Source organism: Schistocerca cancellata, chromosome 1 (assembly GCF_023864275.1).
Source record: "Schistocerca cancellata isolate TAMUIC-IGC-003103 chromosome 1, iqSchCanc2.1, whole genome shotgun sequence".
Taxonomy (NCBI): domain Eukaryota; kingdom Metazoa; phylum Arthropoda; class Insecta; order Orthoptera; family Acrididae; genus Schistocerca; species Schistocerca cancellata.
In genome coordinates, this window is record NC_064626.1 from 776,715,756 (window position 1) to 776,740,028 (window position 24,273).

At 40.0% G+C, this 24,273-nt stretch overlaps 1 protein-coding gene across 2 annotated transcripts in view; it reads right to left on the bottom strand.

The window, feature by feature from the left end:
• Positions 1-24,273, bottom strand: part of LOC126187313 (transcription initiation factor TFIID subunit 4) — a 202,195-nt gene that overhangs the window by 176,162 nt on the left and 1,760 nt on the right. For both annotated transcript variants that reach the window (XM_049928325.1, XM_049928316.1), the window contains exon 2: positions 14,565-14,759. In XM_049928325.1, coding sequence (XP_049784282.1) covers positions 14,565-14,759 — 195 coding nt within the window. The remainder of the gene's footprint in view (positions 1-14,564; positions 14,760-24,273) is intronic.

The following is a 24,273-nucleotide window of genomic DNA, read 5'->3' on the forward strand; positions in this document are numbered from 1 at the left end:
CCAGGGCAGTACACAGTAACTATGATGGATTTAGGGTTGTGCTCACTCCACATCGAGTGACTCCAGCACACGCCGCACATGGATCCCAAATGGTATTGTGGCTCATGGATAGTTGGAGAAAAGGAGATCCATACATGGACTAGTAACAGTATGGTATGCAGGTGAAGTCAGAGCTGTGAGGAAATTACATGCCTGACACACCACGAGGAGCTGCCGCTGGATGGTCAGTGGAGGTTCCCTGGCCTCAGCGCACATGGATCCCAAATGGTATTGTGGCTCATGGATAGTTGGAGAAAAGGAGATCCACACATGGACTAGTAACAGTATGGTATGCAGGTGAAGTCAGAGCTGTGAGGAAATTACATGCCTGACACACCACGAGGAGCTGCCGCTGGATGGTCAGTGGAGGTTCCCTGGCCTCAGTGCAGAGACTGAATATGGGACTGGTCTGTAAGCTCTTGTGGCTGGCCAAATCCCCTCATGGTGGACAGCATCAATGATCTTCAAATGAGAAGGCCTACCAATTCATACACTTTACACCCATAGTCCAGCCACAAATGCACAAAAAGTCTTATAAAACTGGAGCAGACACGCCCTGTCTGCTCCCGAAGACCTGTAGCTACAGTGCTTCAGGTGTGGCAACCACAACAATTTGGAGTCAAAATGTGGTCCAGAAACTTCTCGAGTCTCTAAAATGTAGGATGGTGTCCCTCATATGCAAGTCAGATAAATTAAAAATATGACGAGAATAATTAAAATACACACACACACACACACACACACACACACACACACACACACACACACACACATGCTTGTGCGCGCACACACGCACGCTTATCCGCAGAAAATTGAAAATCTGTCTTTGCACTCCACTCCTCTAACCTCCGCAATGTAAGCTGCAATTGGTGGCTCGCTGCTGCAACACTGGAGGAGCAACAGAAAACAGTATAATCATCCACAAATAAGGATCAAGGTACAGGACTCCTGACTGTAGGCACGATACTGTTTGTGGCTATGGCAAAAAGGGTAACATTTAAAACAATTGCCTGATGGACACCATTATCCTGCTCAAACAATCTGACAGTGTGTCACCAACTGGAGTCCTAAAAACTGCTGAGACAGGAAAGACTGTAAGAAGATGAGAAAGGGGGCCACGAAAGCCACACTGATGCAGCTGCACGATACTAATATGTATCCAAGTAGTGTCATATGCATTACTGATATCAAGGAAGATGTCAAAACAGTGATGTTTACATAGAAGAGACGGCTGAATAGCCGTCAACAGTGGACCGGCATCTCCAGAATCCACACTAAGAGGAGCTGGTCTCTAACAACCAGACCAAATGATGGTTAACATTCACGCCAGGGTCTTCCTATACAGTTCGTTAAGGTTATATAACGGTAACTACAGGAATATGTGAGGTCCTTTCCTGGTCTGAGGAGAGGTATCAGAATTGGCTCCCTCCATGAGTACAGCAAGATGCCTGTCTGCCACATAAGATTACAACATTTGAGGAGAATTTCCTTTGACACCACTGACAAATGTCTAAGTATGCAGTACCAAATTTGATCACGACCGGGTGCACTGTAATGAGTCTCAGACAGTGTCAATTCCAGCTCTTACATGGAGAAAGCGGAGTTGTAGGACTCAGAACTGTTGGATCTTAAGTCCAACTTGCCTCTCTCTACAATCACACGGCACCTATGAAACGCTGGATCCTGGCTTGCATTGGCAGTAGTTTTTGCAAAATATTCTCCAGCGTCTGAGCGATGTCTCCAGGTGTTTGGAGACACATCTGTTTCAGCACTGCTGCTATTGGTAAACGACTGTGTTTATCGGAAATCCACCAGATGGCTTCCAGTACTTTTGTAGAACAAGTACAACAATTGATAGAGTCCTGGAATGCTTGTCATGATCTTTTCTTGCTCTCCTTAATTACACGTCGAGCCTTGATTCTTGCGACTCATAAGTCTATGAGGTTGTCTTCTGTAGGACAGTATTTAATCATCAAATAGCCGCGCGCCCGGCCCTAATTGCTGAATGGCACTTATCTGTCAACCAAGGTACAGGTTGATGACCCGAGGATTTTGGGGAGGATAAGTCAGTGACATGATAGATTACCTGTGGTCCACCCAATGCTCGATGTTGTTGTGATGTTCAAATACAGCCAGCTGGATGAACAGTGTCCAGTTAGCCCTGCTGACCATCTATTTCGGTGGGTTCTGTTGAAGCAATTCTCCATCCAGTAGGTTAATGCGGAGTGGAAAGTGTTCATTGTAAAGGTCATCAATGACTTCCTATTGAACAGAGTCTGCAAAGCCTGGAGAGCAGAGAGAGAGGTCGTTGGCTGAGAATGACCCAGTAGTAGCACAAAAATGAGTGGAATTACCGCTGTTTAGGATGATCAGCTCGTAGGATGCCATGAGGCCCTTAAAAACCTGACACCGATGGCAAGTGGAGGTTGAGGCCCACAAGACATTATGGGCATTGAAATCTCCCAAGAGCAGAAATGGGTGGGGGAGTTGTTCCACAAGACCTGTGAGAGCCTCAGAGTCTACTGCATCAGAGGTAAATACAGAGAGCAAATTGCGGTCCTCCAACACATGTGAATTTCAACTGCAACTGCTTGCAGGTCAGTAGCCAGGAGGAGAGCAGAGGAGTGGTGTGTGTTATTTACAAACACAATAACCACTCCCTTGGTCCATTCAGGCCATCCTTGCAATAGACTGTGTAGCACCTTAGGACAGGGACATCGGACACTTCAAAATGCATTTCCTGCTAACACATGCACAGTGGGTGTTTCTGTGCTAGGATCTTCAGTTCCTCCACATTCAGCCTGAATCCATTAAATTTCCACTGGAGGATGGGAGCCATTTACCACGGGGGTTGCACTTTCACCTTGTCTTTCCTCCTGGGAGGGGAAGCTACCGTATTAGAAGGTTCAGTTTCGAGGTGAAATGATTGTCACAGCCAACAAGGTTCATTAGCTCTTATGTACAATCAAAAGATATGTCACAGGGGATTAGTTCACCATCATCGGACAGTTTACTTCCTGGCTCAGTCAGTGATTGACACTTTGTCTCAGATTGTTCGTCCTGTAGGCTTTTGGGCCACAACCGTGGCTATGGTAATAACAGCACCAGATGGTGGACCAGCCTGAACCTTTGGAGGGGCAGGGAGCTACGTAACAGCAGCAACCATAGCCTTGTCCAAAGTCCTGGATGAAAGTATGGACTTCTACAGAACTGTAGCAGAACAAGTGCATTGGCAGACACAGGTACTAGTGCTGACACTGGCAACCTCCATTTGTGTTGCAATATCAGTTTTAGGGACTGGCTGTCGAAGAACAGACACAAAGGAAGCAGCGAGCGTTGGGGGCTGCATGGCCTTTTAGATCTTTTTGCCCTCTCTATACGAGTTGTGTTCAGTGGTTTTTATTTTCTGTATCTTCTCTTCTTCAAGAAAGACACTGCAGACCCCATTCCATATAGGGTGATCTCCGGAGCAGTTGACACTCTTCACAGGAGATGAACAGTCAACTTCTTCTTGGGCGGCCCTCTCACATTTGCCACAAGTGGCTTCTCCCTTATGTCTGACAGTAGTGTGCCAAAAGCACTGGCACTTAAAACAGCACATTTGGTTCGGGAAATAAGGCCATGCACTGAGGCAAAGGAAACCTCCCTTGACACGCTCTGAAAGTTTTGTGCTGTTGAGTCCAATTTTACTAGATCACCATCCACCATTTCTGTTATATTTTGTGCATCAACAATGCCTTCATGGGCCCATTCATCTTTCAGTTCTTCTCTGGGGATGACAAAGAGATCCCTGGAAGTCACAACAACTTTGCTGTAATTCAAGGTGTTGCACAATTCTGTCTCTATTGCAAACTCCCCAATACTTCTAGTTTTTTGGAGGTTAACTGCTTGCTGGGAATTAGAAGTTTCCACTAACGATGTCCCATTTCACGAGTGCTTGATTGACTTTAAAAGAGCACAGATTCCATTTATGCCCTTTTGAATACAGAAGGGCAAAACCTTTTCAAAATGACCTTCTTTCAACTTGACTATGAAAAACACATTCTGGCCAGCAGCATATGTTCTGTTACTACAAATACCACCACTCTGCAGAAGTCCAGAATCAGGAAGACTGGCTATCCAAGTCCTCTTCATTGACTGGATGTTGGCACCTACCAGCAGCCCACCCTTTCCGCTGGGAAGAGAAAGAGAAACCTCCGGAGGATCCATAAAAGTCACCTAGACAGAACCCCATATGCCTAGGTAAGCCTTATACAACTGAGGTGAGGTAGGTTCCCCAGAAGATGCCCACTAATGACTGTTTCACCTCAACAGCCAAGCACCCCACCAGCATGTAGTAAACCTTAAGATTGAGAGGTTTTATAAATAGATGTTTCTACCATCACCATGAACCAGATGGTCAAGCCAATATCCCCATTCCCTATGACACACACTGTCCCACTGTCACACCACATAATGGTCGCTGAAGCAAGTCCAGAGCTTACAGTGACAGGGGACTGGTGGCACTTACCAGTTCCCAGCTCAAGAATACTGGAGTCACCAAGCCTGTACTCGACGAACGAATGCTGAGCCCCTAATAGCAGTATCATCTTCACTCCTCATCACTTCAGTAAATATTAAGGTAAGACTACAGAGTTCCTCTCAAAAAAATTATAAAATACTGAGAAAATTGTGTAAGACAAAATATGCTGCTTTTTCGTAAATTTAAGTGGTAAATATAGGGTTGACTATTGGAAAAAATATTAGTAAGTCAAAGAATTAAAATAGTGATTACATCAGCTAAGGATAATAGCAAAACATGTCAGGTATGGAGATATAAGATAGTTGTAGATAACTTCCTATTGCCTTGTGCTAAGGTGCACTGATGTGAATTGGTTTGACTACCTCAAATTCAAACAGAGTTTGAGTGGTGTTGAAACCGGCTTGGTTTCACTCATTTCACATTTCTTCAGAACACAGAACATTTCTTACACAGGATTCCTGGAAGATTTCAAATTTTTCCTTTTTCATGATTTTGTGTAATTTCCATGCCTAGGCACTGGCTCACTGGTTGTAAGTATTATCTCAAAAAATCTGTTCAAAGAATTTTTTTGAGATTAAAAATACTTCTTCTCAAATGTGTCATATGACCAGGCCACTCCTCGGATTTTGTTTCTCTGCTTGACCCTGGAGGTGTTATATCTTTTAAAATATGTTCCTCAGCTTGAGCTTCAGTGTTCCAGCCTCAAAGCTATAAAAGGGCTCAAACTCACAGTCTAATGACTTAACTACTCCTTCACTATGAAAGTACTGATGTTAGAAAGAACTGCTTCTTGTCCCAATCCTAATCATTGGTAAGATTAGGTTGTTTTATCTCTGAGCTTGGAAAATTCTCATCCTCCAGGAAATTCACATTTCTGCTGACAGTTACTTGGTAAGTCTCCGTATCTATGAATTGATAGCCTTCAGTTGCCCAGCAGTAGTACTTGAATGTCAACTTCTGTGACTTCTTATCCCACTTTCCCCCCCCCCCCCCCCCCCCCCCCCCACACACACACACACACACACACACACACACACAATCACGTTCCGTAGGACCAAACTGAGGAGCAAATCTCCAATATCATGGAATGTCAGTACATGAAATTACAACATAAAAGTAATAACAGATAAAAATAAAATGTTTATGACCCCAAAAAAAATGTCAATCCATAAGTTTAAGTAAATGCAATCAACAATACAACAAGAATCAGCTTAATTTTTCAAGGAATTCCTCGACAGAATAGAAGGAGTGACCCGTGAGGAAACTCTTTAGTTTCGATTTGAAAGTGCGTGGATAACTGCTGAGATTTTTTAACTGAGTGGTACCTTATTGGAAATGGATGCAGCAGTATACTGCACACTTTCCTGCACAAGAGTTAAGGAAGTCCGATCCAAATGCAGATTTGATGTCTGCCGAGTATTAGCTGAGTGAAAACTGCTTATTCTTGGGAATAGCTAATGTTGTTACTAAGAAATGACAGAAAGGAATGTACAGGGTGTCACATTTATCTTGACCACCCTCAACAACTGTTTGTCCATATGAAAATTACAAAATGTTTCAAGCAAATGTTCTTCAGCCATCAGGGGGACAATTTTGTTTTTCCACAAAGATATGAACAGCGGTATGACCTTTTTAAATGGCACCCTGTATTTTTTATTCAGTAATTCATTTCCTCTCCTAAAGACCTATTCAAAAATTTATCACAGTGTACTATTCACTGAAACACAACATTACTAATTACATAACACAACATTGACTTTGAGTCCGGGATCACAAATTCGACAACTTGCTGGAGTTGTCAGTAAAAACATAACACAAAATTGACTTGACTCTCCTGTACCATAGCCCAGGAGTAGAATATTCAAAGGTGCTCAAAGTGTTGACCCTGGACACAGATACACTGGTGCACTCATTGAATGAAATAATTTTTTACTGCTTCCAGAGTTGCCTGCCGAAGAGAATTACAAGCAAGCACGATATGTTCCTGCATGTCCTCTGGAGTTGTTGGAATATCACAATAGACAATGTCTTTAATGTATTCCCAAAGAAAAAAGTCCTGAGGATCTAAATCAGGAGACCTAGCAGGCCAAGTAACTGTTCCACCTCGACCAATCCATCTGGCAGGATACCTTCGGTTCAGAACACGACATGCAAGCAAGGCATTACGTGCTGGACATCCATCCTGTTGATACCACATACGCATTCTGGTTCTTAGCGGCACTTCATCCAGAAGAGGAGGAAGAATTCGTGTGAGGAGGTTCGCATATACTGTGCCGTTTAGACTATCATTGATGAAATAAGGGACAATAATTGTAGTACCAAGCATCCCACACCAAACGTTAACTCTTCATTGTCACTGACATTCCACCTGTCTAAGCCATTGTGGGTTGTCACTGGACCAATAATGCATGTTCCTTGTATTTACCTGTCCTTTGTTTGAGAAGGGACATTCATCGGTAAATAGAACACTGGAGAAGTAGTTCGGGTTGGTGAGGATTTGCTGCTATGCCCACTGACAGAACTGTATACGATTCTGGAAATCATTCCCATCCAATTCTCGATGCAGGTGCACATGGTAAGGATGGAACCAGTGACGTGTAAGAATACTACGTACACCGGTTTTAAGAATGCCAATCTCGTGTTCAAGCTGTTGTGTGCTCACATGTGGATTCATAGCAAAGGAAGCAAGAACAGTAACTTCGGCAGCTTTGTCTGTGCGAGTGCTACGATGATTGCGTTGCGTGGGTTGAAACTTCCTGTTTCCTGAAACATTGCAACAAGACGAGAAAACATCCGATGGGAAGTTAGCATTTCGCCTACCTTCAACAACAAAATAAAAGAAACATTATGTCGATGCAGATTGTAGGAAGGACAGCCATTACTGTAAGCCTACACTACACAACAGTATTTAAAAGGACTAAACTACTGTACTAAATATACCTGTACATAAGAAAACAGTAATGCAATTACTGTTCTGCTGACTTACATTCCCCATAGATGAGTAGCATTTCTACCTCTCTTCGTTGATGTACATTCCACTCACACAACTCTTCAACTGATGATGGTTACGGAATGGTGCGTGTGCATTCTACCAATGTTTACATTTGTTCTCTGTCAACATCAGCATTTGGATATGCTCCATTACCCCGAGTACCTGCACTAAGTGCTGGGAGCATCAACGTCAATGTTGTGTTATGTAATTAATAATGTTGTGTTTCAGTGAATGTTACACTGTGATACATTTTTGAACAGGCCTTTAGGAGAGGAAATTAATTACCGAATAAAAAATAAAGGGTGCCATTTAAAAATGTCAAGCTGCTGTTCATATCTTTTTAAAACCAAAGCTACAATGAAGGCAATCGTGCTGATTGATGTCCCCCTGACGGCTGAAGAACATTTGCTTGAAACATTTTGTAATTTGCATCTGGACAAACTGTTATTTAGGGTGGTCAAGATAAATGGGACACCCTGTATACATATTGAGAGGCCAATGTCAAAAGACCCAGACTCGTGAACAGGAATCGACAAGAGGTTCGTGAACTTACACCACTTATTGCCCGAACCGCCCATTTCTGAGCCAAAAATATCCTTTTAGAATGGGAAGAGTTAGTCCAAAATATAATACCATACAACATAAGTGAATGAAAATAAGCAAAGTAGACTAATTTTCAGGTCGAACAATCACTCACTTCAGATACCGTTGGAATATAAAAATGGCAGCATTAAGTCTTTGAACAAGGTCCTGAATGTGGGCTTTCCACGACAGTTTACAATCTATCTGTACACCTAGAAATTTGAATTGTTCAGTTTCACTGGTCATATGCCCATTCTGTGAAATTAAAACACCAGTTTTTGTTGAATTGTATGTTAGAAACTATAAAAACTGAGTCTTACTGTGATTTAGCATTAGCTTTATTTTCTACAAGCCATGAACTTAGGTCATGAACTGCACTATTTGAAACCGAGCTAATGTTGCACACAATATCCCTTACTATCAAGCTAGTGTTATCAGCAAACAGAAATATTTTAGAGTTACGCATAATACTAGAGGGCATATCATTTATATAAATAAGGAACAGGAGTGGCCCCTACACTGATCCCTGGGGCACTGTCCACTTGACTGTACCCCACTCAGACTCCACATCTCAGCCATTCTCAACATTGTGAATAATGACCTTTTGCTGTCTGTTGCTAAAGTAATAGGTGAACCAATTGTGAGCTACTCCTCGTATTCCATAATTGTCCAACTTCTGGTGCAATATTTTGTGATCAACACAATCAAACGCCTTATTTAAATCAAAAAATATGCCTAGTGTTTGAAACCTTTTGTTTAACCCATCCAGTACCTCACAGAGAAAAGAGAATATAGCATTTTCAGTTGTTAAACGATTTCTAAAGCCGAACTGTGTATCTGATAGCAAATCATGTGATATAAAATGATCAATTATCCTTACATACACAGCCTTTTCAATAACTTTAGCAAACACTGAAGGCGTAGAAATAGGTCTAAAATTGTCTTTATTATCCCTCTCTCCCTTTTTACGAAGCTGCTTTACTACTGAGTACTTTAATCGTTCAGTCACAGCCATTATCTCTCACACTGACCAGGGCTGTTGCATGGCTTGGCATTATGAATCTTCCCTCCATTGTTTGTGATGTGAGTCAAGGCACAAGAATCTATGTACCACATCACCCATTTATGAGAATGTTATAGTTACGTTACCTTTATGATTATTTCTGAGGAGTTTTCTCCTTTTTAGTTCCTGCTCAATCAATATTTAGCGATTGATTAGGTTCATTACATTTGCAGCATTTAATAATACTTTTGTATGAAATTATCATTTAGATGTAAGAATCATTATTTATCGCCACTTGCTTCTTCAGGTTTGACATCTCGTTGTTGTTTTACTTTAAGACAATCTCTGGTAACACCTGCATCACTGTTTTCAAGTGTCATAATCATAGGTTGACAATGATTAGTTTCCTATCCGCTCTTCACTCACTGGAAACTTTATTTCATTTAACTAAAATGCATTCATTATGACTTTATCACTATAGTTGTCTATGAACTTGCATTTATCTCATTTGGTTGTGATTAATGTTCTACACAATCCCACTCTACATAAGGATACAGAGTTTTCACATGCTTTTTCTAGAATCATTCCAGTTTCTTTTGCTGTGTCCATGTTCCCTATATATGAACAATGTGTCTTGTCCACAAAGAGCATAATCTGGGAATGTGTTTTTCTGTCTCTTTTTTTTTTCTTAGAATCACCTGATTTCGTCAGATCCAAAGAAGGGCTGTAACACACACTTTTTGGTCTGAATGTACAAAATAAATACCAGTCAATCAACACATTTACAAATGCACAACACTCATGGGGAAAAAACAAGGAGTAAACTGTTGATAGCAATTTACGTATTCCATTAGTTATATTAGATTAATAATACTACAAAACATGATTTTTGGTGTTTGTGTAACTTCCGCTGTTCTTGAAGTTCTTATTGTGCTGATTTCAGATCTTAATCATTTGGAGACATGGATCTAAACCACATAAATAGAACACGTGCAGCATATAATGAATGAACAAAACTCTAGTTGTTCCAATCTTGCCAAAATTACTTAATGCTAAGAAGAATCAACAAACACTCAGAAATTACTTAACACGACAGAACAAATAAAAAACAGTGTCCATCAAAGAAACACCTTGCACACTCCGACATCATTTCACACAGCTGCATGGAAAAAATACTGCCACACAGGTGCCCCCTCCCCCCTCTTAAAATGTGGAGCCCCTGGGATGTATTGATACTTTAATTCAATGGCCAGTTCTTGTGTGCGTCTGATGTCTTGGGAGCGGTGACGGGATTGTTTGTGGTGGTGACACATCTGTCAGTTGTGGCACTGTCTCGAATGATGCACTAGACGTCCTTTCAGTTCGTTCTGCGTTCGCTGTGTCTTGACACACAGGTAAAGCACCTGAGATTGGTGTGAGTAAAACCCATGCTGGCTTAAAATGTTCGATCGAGACTTTCGTTGAAAGATCATTGTATAATATGGCCATGTTGTACTTTCCTCTACCCAGCACCTCAAAAGAGCCAGTATAAGGTGGCTGTAAGGACAACTTGGTCAAGTCTGTTCTTAACATTACATGAGAGCAACCATGCAAGTCTTAGTGTATGGGTGCCATGGCGTGAAGGCAGTGTGCAACATACATTCATGCAGTCACATTTTAGCTGCTGCACACACTGCATGAGGTCCTCTGACTTTGGCAGTGAGACAGATACTAAATAGTCTTCCAGAATCAGTAGCAGATCACTGTAAACCATCTCAGTCACTGACGTACCAACGTCAGGTTTGTGATCTGTTTGCAGGCCTATCAATACTAATGGTAACGCTTCCATCCATCTCTCTTGATGACACATCGATGCTGCTTTCAGCATTCTGTGCTGCCGTTCCACCATACCATTACTGGCAGGGTGATAGGTAAACATGTGGCGGCATTGGAAACCACAAATTTTGGCCAGCTCTAGGGACAGAGTGGACACAAAGTAATGTCCTTGATCAGTCATATAACTTGAAAGTAGCATGCGAAATGTGCAACCACTTGCTTACACAGAAATGTCTTCACTGTAGTTTCAGCTGTTATACAGTGTACTGGAATTGCCTCTGCCCACCTTGTACATCTTCCTATGGCTGTAGATAAATACCTTAACTTTCTGACTGTGGTAGAGATCTAACGAGGTGCATATTAACCTGTGTGAATCTAGCAGAGGTACCTTCAAAATTTCCAATATCAGTATGTACATGTTGGTCTACATTACTTTGCTGACAAGGAATACAGGAATGTACCTAAAGGCATGTTTCTCTTTTCAAAGTAGGCCACACAAAAGTCTGATATTAACACCAAGGTCTGGTTGTTCAGGTTAGTTATCACCGAAGCGAACTTCTCAAGACCGTTGTCTACTCTCCGTTGTTGAAATATTTTTTCCATTATTGCAAAATATGTATGGATGAATGAGAGTGCTCATAACTGCAATAATTGAGTGGGTGAATTGCTGAAACCAGCAGGTAGATCCATTACTGTTTCCTGCTGTGGTTGTGCTGTAGCAATCATAACTGTTTCTGAAGATGCTGCCTTACTAGGCTGTGGTGGCATTGTTGCCCCAACATCATTTCTTTGTACAGCATATGCTTCAAGTTCATAGCTTCCAAAAGATGTAGCTGCATTTGAACCTAAGTTTCACAGCAAGAAATTTTACTGCAAGTAGGAGAGAGAGATTGAGACAGTGGAAAAATGGGAAGAGGAAATCAATGCTTTTTGCAATGCCCATGGTTTGGAGGAAAACATGACTTGCTATTTTTGTATTGTTAAGGTTGAGCGTCATAATACAAAAAGTAAGAATATAAAATATTCCATATTTCTTCAACCTTACAACCAGTTACGCGTGGTGAATCTCTTCCCATTCCAATTCCACCACCCATTCTTGGGCGACATGAAAGCAAGTCAAAAAACGTGATGTGATGATGATTACAAGCCGAAGGAAGATTCTGGACCAGAATTATTTAATCGAAACAAACTAAATGATTTAAATTGTAACCTGAATCTGAAAAAAGATGCTACCGAACTTCTTGGGTTAAGACTGGGATGAAAAAAAGAAAAAAAAAAATCCTTTACTTCATGGAGTATCATTCCCTTGGTACAGGAACAGAGAAAAGGAATTAATAAAACTCTTTAAAGGAGAAGACCATATGGTTTTTTTTGTTGTGTTATTGAGGGGTTTATTGAACTTCTGTAACATCACTTAGGTCCTAAGTCAGTGGAGATTGTTTATAGACTTCTCAAAATGTAGACTGAAAGATGTATGTTTAGGTATTGGAAATTTGTTAAAATAGATGGCATATTACTTGGTCAACAATCGTGTACCATTACGATTGGGACAGCCGAGTCAAAGAGAAGCACTGGAAGGTAACTAAATACCTTTAAAGAAAAACCCTTCAACCTACGGCAATACCGACAGATATCTGTTTCAGGCAAATATTTTTCAATTTAAGTAAAATCAATATTTTACATATGAATGTGATAATGGAAATGTCGTGTGGCTAGGGCCTCCCGTTGGGTAGACCGTTCGCCTGGTGCAGGTCTTTCGATTTGATGCCACTTCGGCGACCTGCGCGTCGATGGGGATGAAATGATGATGATTAGGACAACACAACACCCAGTCCCTGAGCGGAGAAAATCTCCGACCCAGCCGGGAATCGAACCCGGGCCCTTAGGATTGACAGTCTGTCACGCTGACCACTCAGCTACCGGGGCGGACACATATGAATGTGATGAAGAACTTAAGAACAAGTTCACACAACAATGATAAAATCTGTGTTGTATGTGTCATGTTGATATCCTAAACAAAGTCTCATGAACATAAAATATCATAAAATAAAATAAAATTTTTCCCACAAAGATAAATAAGATACTCTTATACAAAATGCATCCTCCATTGGTATACGTAATGAGCAAGATGGCTTAGTGACTAAGTATCAAACAAAAAATTCAAAGATTAGTTTTTGAGCTCCACCTGAAACTAGGATCTATGTTTTACACACACACACACACACACACACACACACACACACACACACACACACACACGTGTCCCTACATAGTGCTGGCTGGACACACAAAACCGGAATTGCAGTTCGGTATATGGATTGGGTGGGGGTTTGTCAGTTGGGGTAGGTAGAGGGAGAGAGAGAAATGGAAGGGAGGAAGAGTAGTCGAGCATTGTTCGCTATGGGCTCAGAGGGAGTCAGACTGTTAGCTGGCTAGGAATGCAGGAGGGTGGGGTGGCAGGTGCACAGGCTAGGCATGTGATGCATGGCTGCTGGAGCCGATGGGAAGCAGTGCACTGGAAAGGAGTAACAGGACAGAGGAAGGGGAAATTGCTGAGTGAAGGATGTGGGAACGATGTGTTAATGGATATTGAGGCCAGGATGGTTATGGAAGCAAATGAAAAGCTGTAAGGATAATTGCCATTTGCATAGTTCAGAAACACTGGTGGTGTTGGAGGAAAGGATCCAGATGGCCCTGTTGTGAAGCAGCCACAGAAATTCAGCATGTTGTCCTCACGTGCATGTTGTGCCACCTGATGGTCAACTTTCTTCTTGGCCACAGTTTGGAAGTGGCCATTCATTCTGGCAGGCAACTAGTTGATTGTCACACCAATATAAAAGGCTTTGCAGTGACTGAAGCAGAGTTGGTATATGAAGTGACTGCTTTCACAGGTGGCCCTGACTCTGACTGTGTATGTTAAGTTTATGAAAGGACTGGAGTAGAAAGTGCTGGGTGGATGGCTTTTGCAGGCCTTACACATGGGTCAGTTCGCTACACAGTGGCACAACTTTCAGCTGAGCAGATCATGCTGGATTCCAATGGCTGCTTCACAACCCGAGCCACCTGAATTCCTCCCTCCACCATTTTCTGAACTGTGTAGATGGGAGTTATCCTTGCAACACATCCTCAGCTCCTGTAACCTTCATTGCATCAACCTCCATTAACCCACTATCCCCACATAATTTCCCTTTCCTCTGTCCCTCTGTCCTATGACCCCCTCTCAAGTGACGTCTTCACATCACCGTCATCGTGCACCGCTCCTCACCGGCTCCAGCATCCATGCATCACATACCTAGTCCGTGTACTAGCCACCCTTCCCTCCGCATTCCTTGCCAACCAACTGGCTGGCTGCCTACGTTCACGCTTCTTGAAGACTCAATGCTCCTGCTATTCGCTGAGTGGTCTCCTTTACTCCTAAATTATTTACATTCTACCAGAACCTTCCAACTATACTTCTGGTACATCGTAAAATAAAAAAATAAAATTAACAGTGGAATGGCAATCATACTTGTTCAGCTGTCTGCACATTAATAATCTGAAGCTGAATTACAAAACCAATTTCGCCAACAATAAAAATATTAAGATGACAGTAAATATAATATGAAACTTACCGCTGGAACTGACTGAATCCTGAAGGTACTGCCACTTGGTATCGTAGCAGTGCCACTGTTTGGAGTAACAGTCGAACTATGCGTTGTCGGTACAGGCCCCATCCGCAGTAATTGATACTGGCCATTTTCAGTCTTCAGCAATAGATGACCTTGCGTACCAGGTTGCAAGCCTTGCAGTGTTTGTAGTGTAATCTGCTACAAGTTTTCAAGTGAAAACAAACACAAAAAAGAATAAGAGATTAGATTATGTAAAGTGGAAATCAGATGTGATAAGAGACGCCACAAAATGTTCATACATAATTTTAAATTCTGACACACAGGGCCATACCCCAATTTGCTGCTGCCAATGTAATGAAATGCCAAAGACTGAGAATTCTGTATTCTTTATCTGTATGTCTTCCACAAATACTTTGCACCATCAGGGTCATTCCATGTAAACGAGGAATTATTATCAAAAAATTAACTTTTCTGTGGGAATATTTTCCCCCATTACGTATGTAGGCTGGGCATCGAATTTTGTTGGCAAGATTGATTTTTCCCTCCAAAACATATTGTTTACTTGTGGGAACCATTGTTTTGAACACTATTTTGTTGAGTCTGTTCACGCAGAAGATCTGATCAATTTCAAGGTAAGTAAAAAATCATGAAATTTATAATAATTCTTTATGGTTTGTAATCACTTTAAAGTGCATAACTTCTTCTTCTTTTTTATATATTTTTAGAAGCAAACAATTTAAGCATGATAAATACAAAAACATTTATATAACCTAACCCAAAATGTGTAACATGAGTTACCAAATGCCAACTTTTTTAAGATTTTCACAAAATCCATATAAGTATAGAAACTTATATGCCATGATGTCCTTCACATAAGTGTACCTGGTGGTGTCTCAAATAAATTCCTCCTGAAAGCCTTGCCTGGAATAGGATATTTAAATCACGTAGCCTAATGTTAGTTACCAATATTTATTTAACGTGTGTTACCATAATTTTTGTAGGATTAGTTATAATTTTGAGCAGTCAGATTGGTTCTGAATTACATACAACACAACTAACAACATATTTAATGTATATTTATCTCCATATGCAACATAAAATCCCATAGGGTACAGCTATAGGTGTTCGAGTATAATGACTTTTCTGGAGACTAGAAATCTACTCTGTAGGAATCAGCATGGGTTTCGAAAAAGATGGTCATGTGAAACCCAGCTCGCGCTATTCTTCCACGAGACTCAGAGGGCCATAGACACGGGTTCACAGGTAGATGCCGTGTTTCTTGACTTCCGCAAGGCGTTCGATACAGTTCCCCACAGTCGTTTAATGAACAAAGTAAGAGCATATGGACTATCAGACCAATTGTGTGATTGGATTGAGGAGTTCCTGGATAACAGGACGCAGCTTGTCATTCTCAATGGAGAGAAGTCTTCCGAAGTAAGAGTGATTTCAGGTGTGCCGCAGGGGAGTGTCATAGGACCGTTGCTATTCACAATATACATAAATGACCTGGTGGATGACATAGGAAGTTCACTGAGGCTTTTTGCAGATGATGCTGTGGTGTATAGAGAGGTTGTAACAATGGAAAATTGTACTGAAATGCAGGAGGATTTGCAGCGAATTGACGCATGGTGCAGGGAATGGCAACTGAATCTCAATGTAGACAAGTGTAATGTGCTGCGAATACAAAGAAAGATAGATCCTTTATCATTTAGCTACAAAATAGCAGGTCAGCAACTGGAAGCAGTTAATACCATAAATTATCTGGGAGTACGCATTAGGAGTGATTTAAAATGGAATGATCATATAATGTTGATTGTCGGTAAAGCAGATGCCAGACTGAGATTCATTGGAAGAATCCTAAGGAAATGCAATCCGAAAACAAAGGAAGTAGGTTACACTATGCTTGTTCACCCACTGCTTGAATACTGCTCAGCTGTGTGGGATCCATACCAGATAGGGTTGATGGAAGATATAGAGAAGATCCAACGGAGAGCAGCGCGCTTCGTTACAGGATCATTTAGTAATTGCGAAAGCGTTACGGAGATGAGAGATAAACTCCAGTGGAAGACACTGCAGGAGAGACGCTCAGTAGCTCGGTACGGGCTTTTGTCAAAGTTACGAGAACATACCTTCACCGAAGAGTCAAGCAGTATATTGCTCCCTCCTATGTATATCTCGCGAAGAGACCATGAGGATAAAATCAGAGAGATTAGAGCCCACACAGAGGCATACCAACAATCCCCCTTTCCACGAACAATACGAGACTGGAATAGAAGGGAGGTACTCAAGGTACCCTCCGCCACACACCGTCAGGTGGCTTGCGGAGTATGGATGTAGATGTATTTCTACTTTACAAAAATTTGTAATTTTGCAGAATGCCTTTAAGTGCAGCTGAAAAGATGAGAAGAACGCAGAAATTGAAAGATGAAGGCAGATGTGAAGACTATAAAATCAAACACAAGGAAACTATGAAAAAATTCAGGAAAAAGAAGCAGGAACTGGAAAAATGTTTGAGTAAAAGAGAACAAGAAAGGATTGCTGCAGACAGGAAACAGAATGTTAGAGAAAGAGTTGCCAAGTACAGGAAGTGGCTAAAGGAATTATCTTCAGCTACACCAAATAGTTCTGCCTCTCCACCATATAAAAATAGGTCTTCATTGGGAAAAGATATATCAAAACTGAAATGTGTACTTCCAGCATCACCCAGAAAACAAAAATTTGTTATTAGAAGGTTGTATCATACATATGTTGAACTTTTAGAAGTAGAAAGAATCTCTAAACAAAAAATAAGTGATGAAATATTAAGTGTGAGCAAATTCTATGAAAGGATGACATTAGCAGACAGGCCCCTGGACGCAAAGATGTTGTGACTGTAAAACGTGAGAAAGGTAAGAGTAAGTTGCAAGTACGACACTTGATGTTCTCTTCGAAAGAAGCCCAGGCAATGTTTTGTGAAGAAAATTGCAAAGTGATTGGTAAAAGTAAATTCGCAGAATTAAGACCTAAACATGCCATGCTTGCCAATAAACTTCCACACAATGTGTGTGTCTGCAGATATCATGAGAATTTCATTTGTGCTATTAACTCTCTTCATAGCATAGTACCTCAAATACCTAAGTACACCAGTAATCAGCCAGAACTTTTTCTATGTGCAGAGCCTACAGCCGATTGTTGGTTGGGAAAGTGCATGAAATATAAAGATTTATTGGCAGTTAAACTTCTTGATTTATGTACTGGTGTACAAGAGTACGGCGTGAAATGGTATGTGTGGCAGGAGGGTGATGGCAGAATTTTGAAAGTAGAAGAAGGTACATTATAGAATCTTATTTGATCATATTATTACCATAGGACTGAAATTTTTAGAGCACTGCTACTTTAAGAGAGAACAATCAAAGAACTATCAGAGTGATAAGGAATCACTGCCTTCTGCGATGCTAACTGCCATGATGCAAATCAATTTTTATGAAAATTTTACATGTGTGAGTCAAGATGAAATTCAAAGTACACAATGGCAGCAGAATCAAATTAGTATTTTTACTGCCATGATCTGGCATTCAGGTACTTCTCACCCCTATGTCTTGCTATCTGGTAATCTTGACCACGCAAATAACACTGTCATTCCCTATGTTGATAGACTTCTTGAAGAACTACCAAAAAATATTGGAGAAGTTACAATCTGGTCAGATGGTCCTGCTTCCCAGTTTAAAAACAGATATATTGGAGAGGATACAAAAGTTTTAAGTAAGAGTCATGCCAAAAGAATTACATGGAAGTACTTTGCAACTTCTCATGGGAAGGGAGCAGTGGATGAAATTGGTGAGGCTGTCAAACACCAAGTTTGGTCTTGTGTGAAAAGCAGGAAATGTGTTGTAAACTATGCAACAGATTTGGTAAAAGCATTGTTGAATTCTTCTTCTAATATGACATACGTTCTTATGAGCGAAGAAGACTTTAGTCAAAGAGGCAAAAAAACTACATCTCTCGGCCTTAATCAAGAACTGCAAGCCTTTCTTGAACATTTCTAAAATTCATCACTTGGAACTCTACAATAATGAAGTTGTACGACACACCACTTCATCAGCTGCAGAGTAAAACACATATAGAACAGAAAAATCACTAGATATACAAGTAGATGACTGGGTGGTGGTAAAATACGACAATTCATATTTTCCTGGTAATGTTTCTAAAATTGAAAATTGTGAGTTTAAAGTTGATGTTGTTATGAAAGATGGGAAGTTTTTGGAAGTTGCCTGAAATTAAAGATGAGTTATACTACACTAAAGACAAGCTTGTCAGAAAAGTGAACCTTCCAAGTGTTGTAAATTCCAGTGGTTATTTCAAGCTTGACTGTGATCTGTGACAATGTAACGTGAGTTACCGTATGTCGTAATGCGAGTTACCTGTTCATTATGTTTTAATATTTATTTTATTGGAGATTAAATGTTTGGAACTTTGTTAAAATACTTATAACATCGTCTGGTATTATGTGTAAAACTTACAAGAAATGTTCACATAAAACAGAGCAGACTTTTGTATTTTCTTTATCATATACAAAAGTCATTTCTTGGAAATGTAACGTGAGTTACCAAGAATAATTATAGGATTTGGTTTTATAAATATAGTAATGTAACAATTATTGTGATATAGGTTTATAGAGCATTCTGTATAAAGTATGTTTTGAAGTGCAGAAGTGTCTGATTCCGCCGTCTACTTTGACCCATGACGTCACCAATATGGTGGAAACTACCATTCACTATGACTACAACATGGCGCCTATTACGTCATTATGTAAACATGACAACAAGCATTGGAAATGGGGGTTTTCGACCATTCACTATGACTGCAATATGGCGCTTATTAAGTCATTATGTAAACATGACAACAAACACGAAAATAGATCGAAACACCAACACACACACACACATCTTGCACCAAAATTATAATAAAACTAACCGGACAAGCATGGGAAATTGGGTTTTTTGGGTGTGGGCAAACTAAATATAAACACATATAAACACACACCACCATACCAAACCACACAAAATGACGAAATAAATCGACAACACAAAATTCCCAAATTCCACTACACACAATATCCTCTGGAATCTGCCACTTCCCTTCACCTATATAGCTCAACTGTAACAGTCAATACCACATTATAAAACTCCAAAAATTACACCAATGCCGCAACTATTGCTACCACAAAACCAACACCTTGACAAACAAAATTGGAATCGAACACTTCCCTTGACCCATATAGCTCAACAGCAGCTCACAATACCAAAACACCGATACCACCAACCAAACAACACAGAAGTACATCACCAACCATCATAACAGGCAAAAAAACGATCACTTACCACAAAATAATTCCGGCGCTGCACTCTACGTCAGCCTCCCTCCCCCCACACTCACACACACACACACACACACACACACACACCAACAAAAAAAACTCCCAACCTCCCCCCCCCCCCCCCAAAAAAAATCAAAGATTCATCAATAAATAAAAACCATAAAATAAACAAATCTCAATCACACACTACGACTCAAAAACAACTGCAACAAAATAGATCCTCCACAACATAATCACAAAACAACCACCACTCTCCACCCACCTGCCTCCACAAACATTACCAAAAACTACACCATCTCCCCGAGCCACCCATCCCCACAACACCTCCTTAACCAACCACCCTCGGCCTATACATTTTACTAATTGCCCTTTAGAAAAAAATACACGAAAAATGCAATATTTGCCAGGGACGCTCCTCCGTCAACAATACTCATCTAAATGAGACTGAAGGTTAGAAGAGCGCCTCGTTCCCCTCCCAATAACTGACCACCCCACAAAACCCCTCTATTTGCATTTGTACATTCCCCAGTCTCATAATTCTTGAATTCTAAACTATGGTTAACAACTAAATGATGATACCCCCTCTCGCCCAACCACCTATAAGGTGAAAAAGCATTAGAAACTATTGTGCTGCCCTCCTCTATACACTCCTCAATTAATCCCACCAATTCCCTCTTCGTGCACCCCTCCAAAACCATAAACACACTCTCCAAAAAACCACCCCCAGATGCAACGCACCCCCCCCACCCATAAACCAATCAGACTTACCCCTCCCATACTTCCTCTTCCCAAACTGCGACTCGTCAACCTCCACCATCATCCCAGGCCCACCCAACTTACCCCTGTACTTAACATATTCCGAAAAAAAAAAAAAAAACTTCCCTGCAAAACGAAAACCAGTCAAAAACTGTCCTCTCACTCACAACAGTCTCATGTGCACAAAAACTGTGAGAGGATCTATAACAAAAATAAATAAAATTAAATAAAAAAATTCAGATATGTATAGATTTCTATTATTTCTCACACTCCAAAATAATTAAAAGGAAATTATTGTAGTGGGAAGCCCTACAACACAATCTCTTGCATGCCCAACCTAGACCTCTCGAACCAGGTACCACGCCTTATGGTGCACCGTAAGCTGTCCCTACGACACCGCAACATGTAGCAGTCCCTGGTCCGAGACGGCGGAACTTTTGCCAACCGCATTTCCTGACAACACAAGTCCCACTTTACCACTTCGGCCAGCAGCCCAAATAGTTGTAAAAATTTTATGAGGGACAACGTATTGTCCCCCATTTCTGCATGCAAACAAGCACTATTAAATTTATCCGTCATATCCATACCTAACAAAAGCAGCCACAAATTAAATTAAACAAATTAACATGTGACATACAGCAAACAGCACTACAATAACTTAAACACAACAAAAACTTGACTGTTAACTCACTGAAACCAATTTCTGTAAGCACAGTCAAAACCAATACCTTAACAGATGGAGCAGAAAAATCAAAATGAACCCAATACACCACATAACACACAAACCATAAACACAACACCAGAGGGCACCACCAACTGCAACAAAACAACATCTATAAACACTACACACTCAACTAAACTCCGCACCATTGTGACGTCACACACCACAACCCTTACATCATGGATCAAAGCCGACGGGTGGGATCGGACACCTCCGTTGAGCCAAAAAAATATTTAATAGAAACATTTTATTCTGTTAATTGTCCAAAACTTATAATATAAACATCACTTTGTAACAGAGTTGCCATGGAATGACCCATCACAGTTTTTATCTGATTAACTAACTACTACACATGATGAAACTTTTAAAATTGTTTGAATCAACTAATGTAGGCAACAACAGCTGCAGAACTAATTGTTATTTACTCCAAAAGAACTACATGCTGCAGTTATGAAAAGACTCTCCAATACTGTTAATTGCGCAACTGCAGCATTTTATAAGTCACTGGTCACTGATGTTTGTTTCAACCTACAAAATTTGGAAAAAATAAGGACATGTAAATACTGAACCTGTCAATGCCACACTCATGCGCTTTGACCCATGACATAATCAAAATGGAGGGCATGAAATAAACATAATAAGAAGAACTGTGTGTTATTTTCACGACATTAAATTCAGTAGCTTCACTGCCTCTGAAGCAAACTGTCACTTTGCAACCTAAACTAGATCTTGGACTATGCTACAGGTCAGTATCTCACCATAACAAAGATTTCATTTGCTCACTCACTGGCTCTGTCAACTCACATCCAAACTGCCATCTTTCAACTCAACCTAGATCTTGAACACCAATACAAATCAGCCCCTTACCACCAAAAATACGCAAGAAAAATAAATTTGGTCAGTGTTATGTTCTGTCACTGTATGTGCACATCACCACCAAATTCATTATCTCACAAGACAAACCCAATGACCGGCATCAGCACGTTCAACCAACCTAGGCCATTTTACAGTATAATATTACGATAAGTTCCATAGCAAGTGTAAATGGCATTTAACTTAAGCTAAAAAATTCTTACAATCCAACACATGGGATCTAGTTTCACTAGAAAATTGGATAACCACAAGGCAGGAGCTGTTCTCAAGTACACCAAAATAACACACAACACAAACAAACCACAATTCTTACACAATGATAGCTATGAAAAAAATATAGTTCATTACACACATTAATGAAAACGCAGACCTTATTTCTGATCACTACATCATGCAACTGGTTCTGAATCGAATTAAATATATGTTAATTATTTACAATATTAATATAAGTAATATAAGAAATATTTTGGTCAGATTATAAAGCTGAACTTCATAGGCCCATTTGTGTGTGTGTTTCTGCCATGTACAATTCTATCAACAATGGAAATAGAGGACCAGCAAAGTGATCCTGTAGTCAGATTACCAAAACAGATTAAATAAAACAATTCAGATATGTATAGATTTCTATTATTTCTCACACTCCAAAATAATTAAAAGGACATTATTGTAGTGGGAAGCCCTACAGGAAGGAAATACAGTAGCTAGACACAGATGACAGAACATGCCGAAGGAAATGGCAATGACCAACTGTTTAGTAACTGTTTTACAATAAGTTAATGATCACTGTTAATCACACTTTGCAAAGCTACAATCATTTCTTTGACCTAATATTTTCAAAGGTTAACTTGTCTTTCCATGGGTCTGCAGAAGTACATCATTTACATGATACAAAGGCAAAATAATATAAAAATGAAGACAATAGGACGATAGTACCATTTCTCACCCCCAAAAAACAAAATCTTAGTTGCGGTGAGACACTGATCTGTAACAGTTTGATGTATACTTTTGTGCCATATTCAATGCATTTTTTGTTATAAAATAAAAAATAGCATGGCAAATCCAGAAAAGCTGTATTAAAGGACAGACAAATAACCAACAAATATATTGGTGTACGTTACATATATTAACTACATAAAACACAATGGAGTGGAGGGTGGGAGGAGAGCCACTAACGTAAGCCAATCTCTTACCTTTAATCACTATATAAGCATTTGTGTCATAGGTGTAAGAATTATTCAGAATCCATAGTATGACAACAATCTAAGACAAAGCTACCAGTGGACACAAGTAAGTCACCCACCTATCCCTTACCTTGATTATGGTTACATCAACAGACCCTGCATAAATGAATAATTGCTTCACTTTATACATATAATTCTATTTGATTATAGAATACTCTAATAAAATGAGAACTCATTACTTAGACAATAATTTTACTGTATTTTAAGTAATATAAACATACACCTATGCATATAAACAAAGGCAAATATGACAAGGACACCACCAACTGACAGCACCTCTGACCATTTTTTGTCAACTGCAGTCAAGTTACATGTTATACATCTCGTAAGTCATAACATACGAAATAGATAAAAATACAATGACTCCAATAACACAAATATACAGTACATTACTTTGCCACATTTCAAAAGCCCATAAAAGCAAGCCACAATTTAACATTCTGAAAGAAAAAATGACCCACTTTTGCAATGTTATTTAAATAAACCATTATTTACCACAATCTCAAAATGATGCAGATATTGTGTAATTCACACCTTTGCTGCAATGCTGCGTGAGAAAAATAAACACATTCCACTCCACAATGTATAGCACTGATGTGGCTAAACTTATTTTTACAGATAGAGCTACTGATGTGAAACAATCTAATAACTGAAAAAAAAACACTGCAACTATCCTAACATTAAAAGGAAAGCAAATAGTAAGAATCATTTCATCAAATGTTGAAAATGTGTGAATGTGAACATATAACAAATCATTGCCTATTT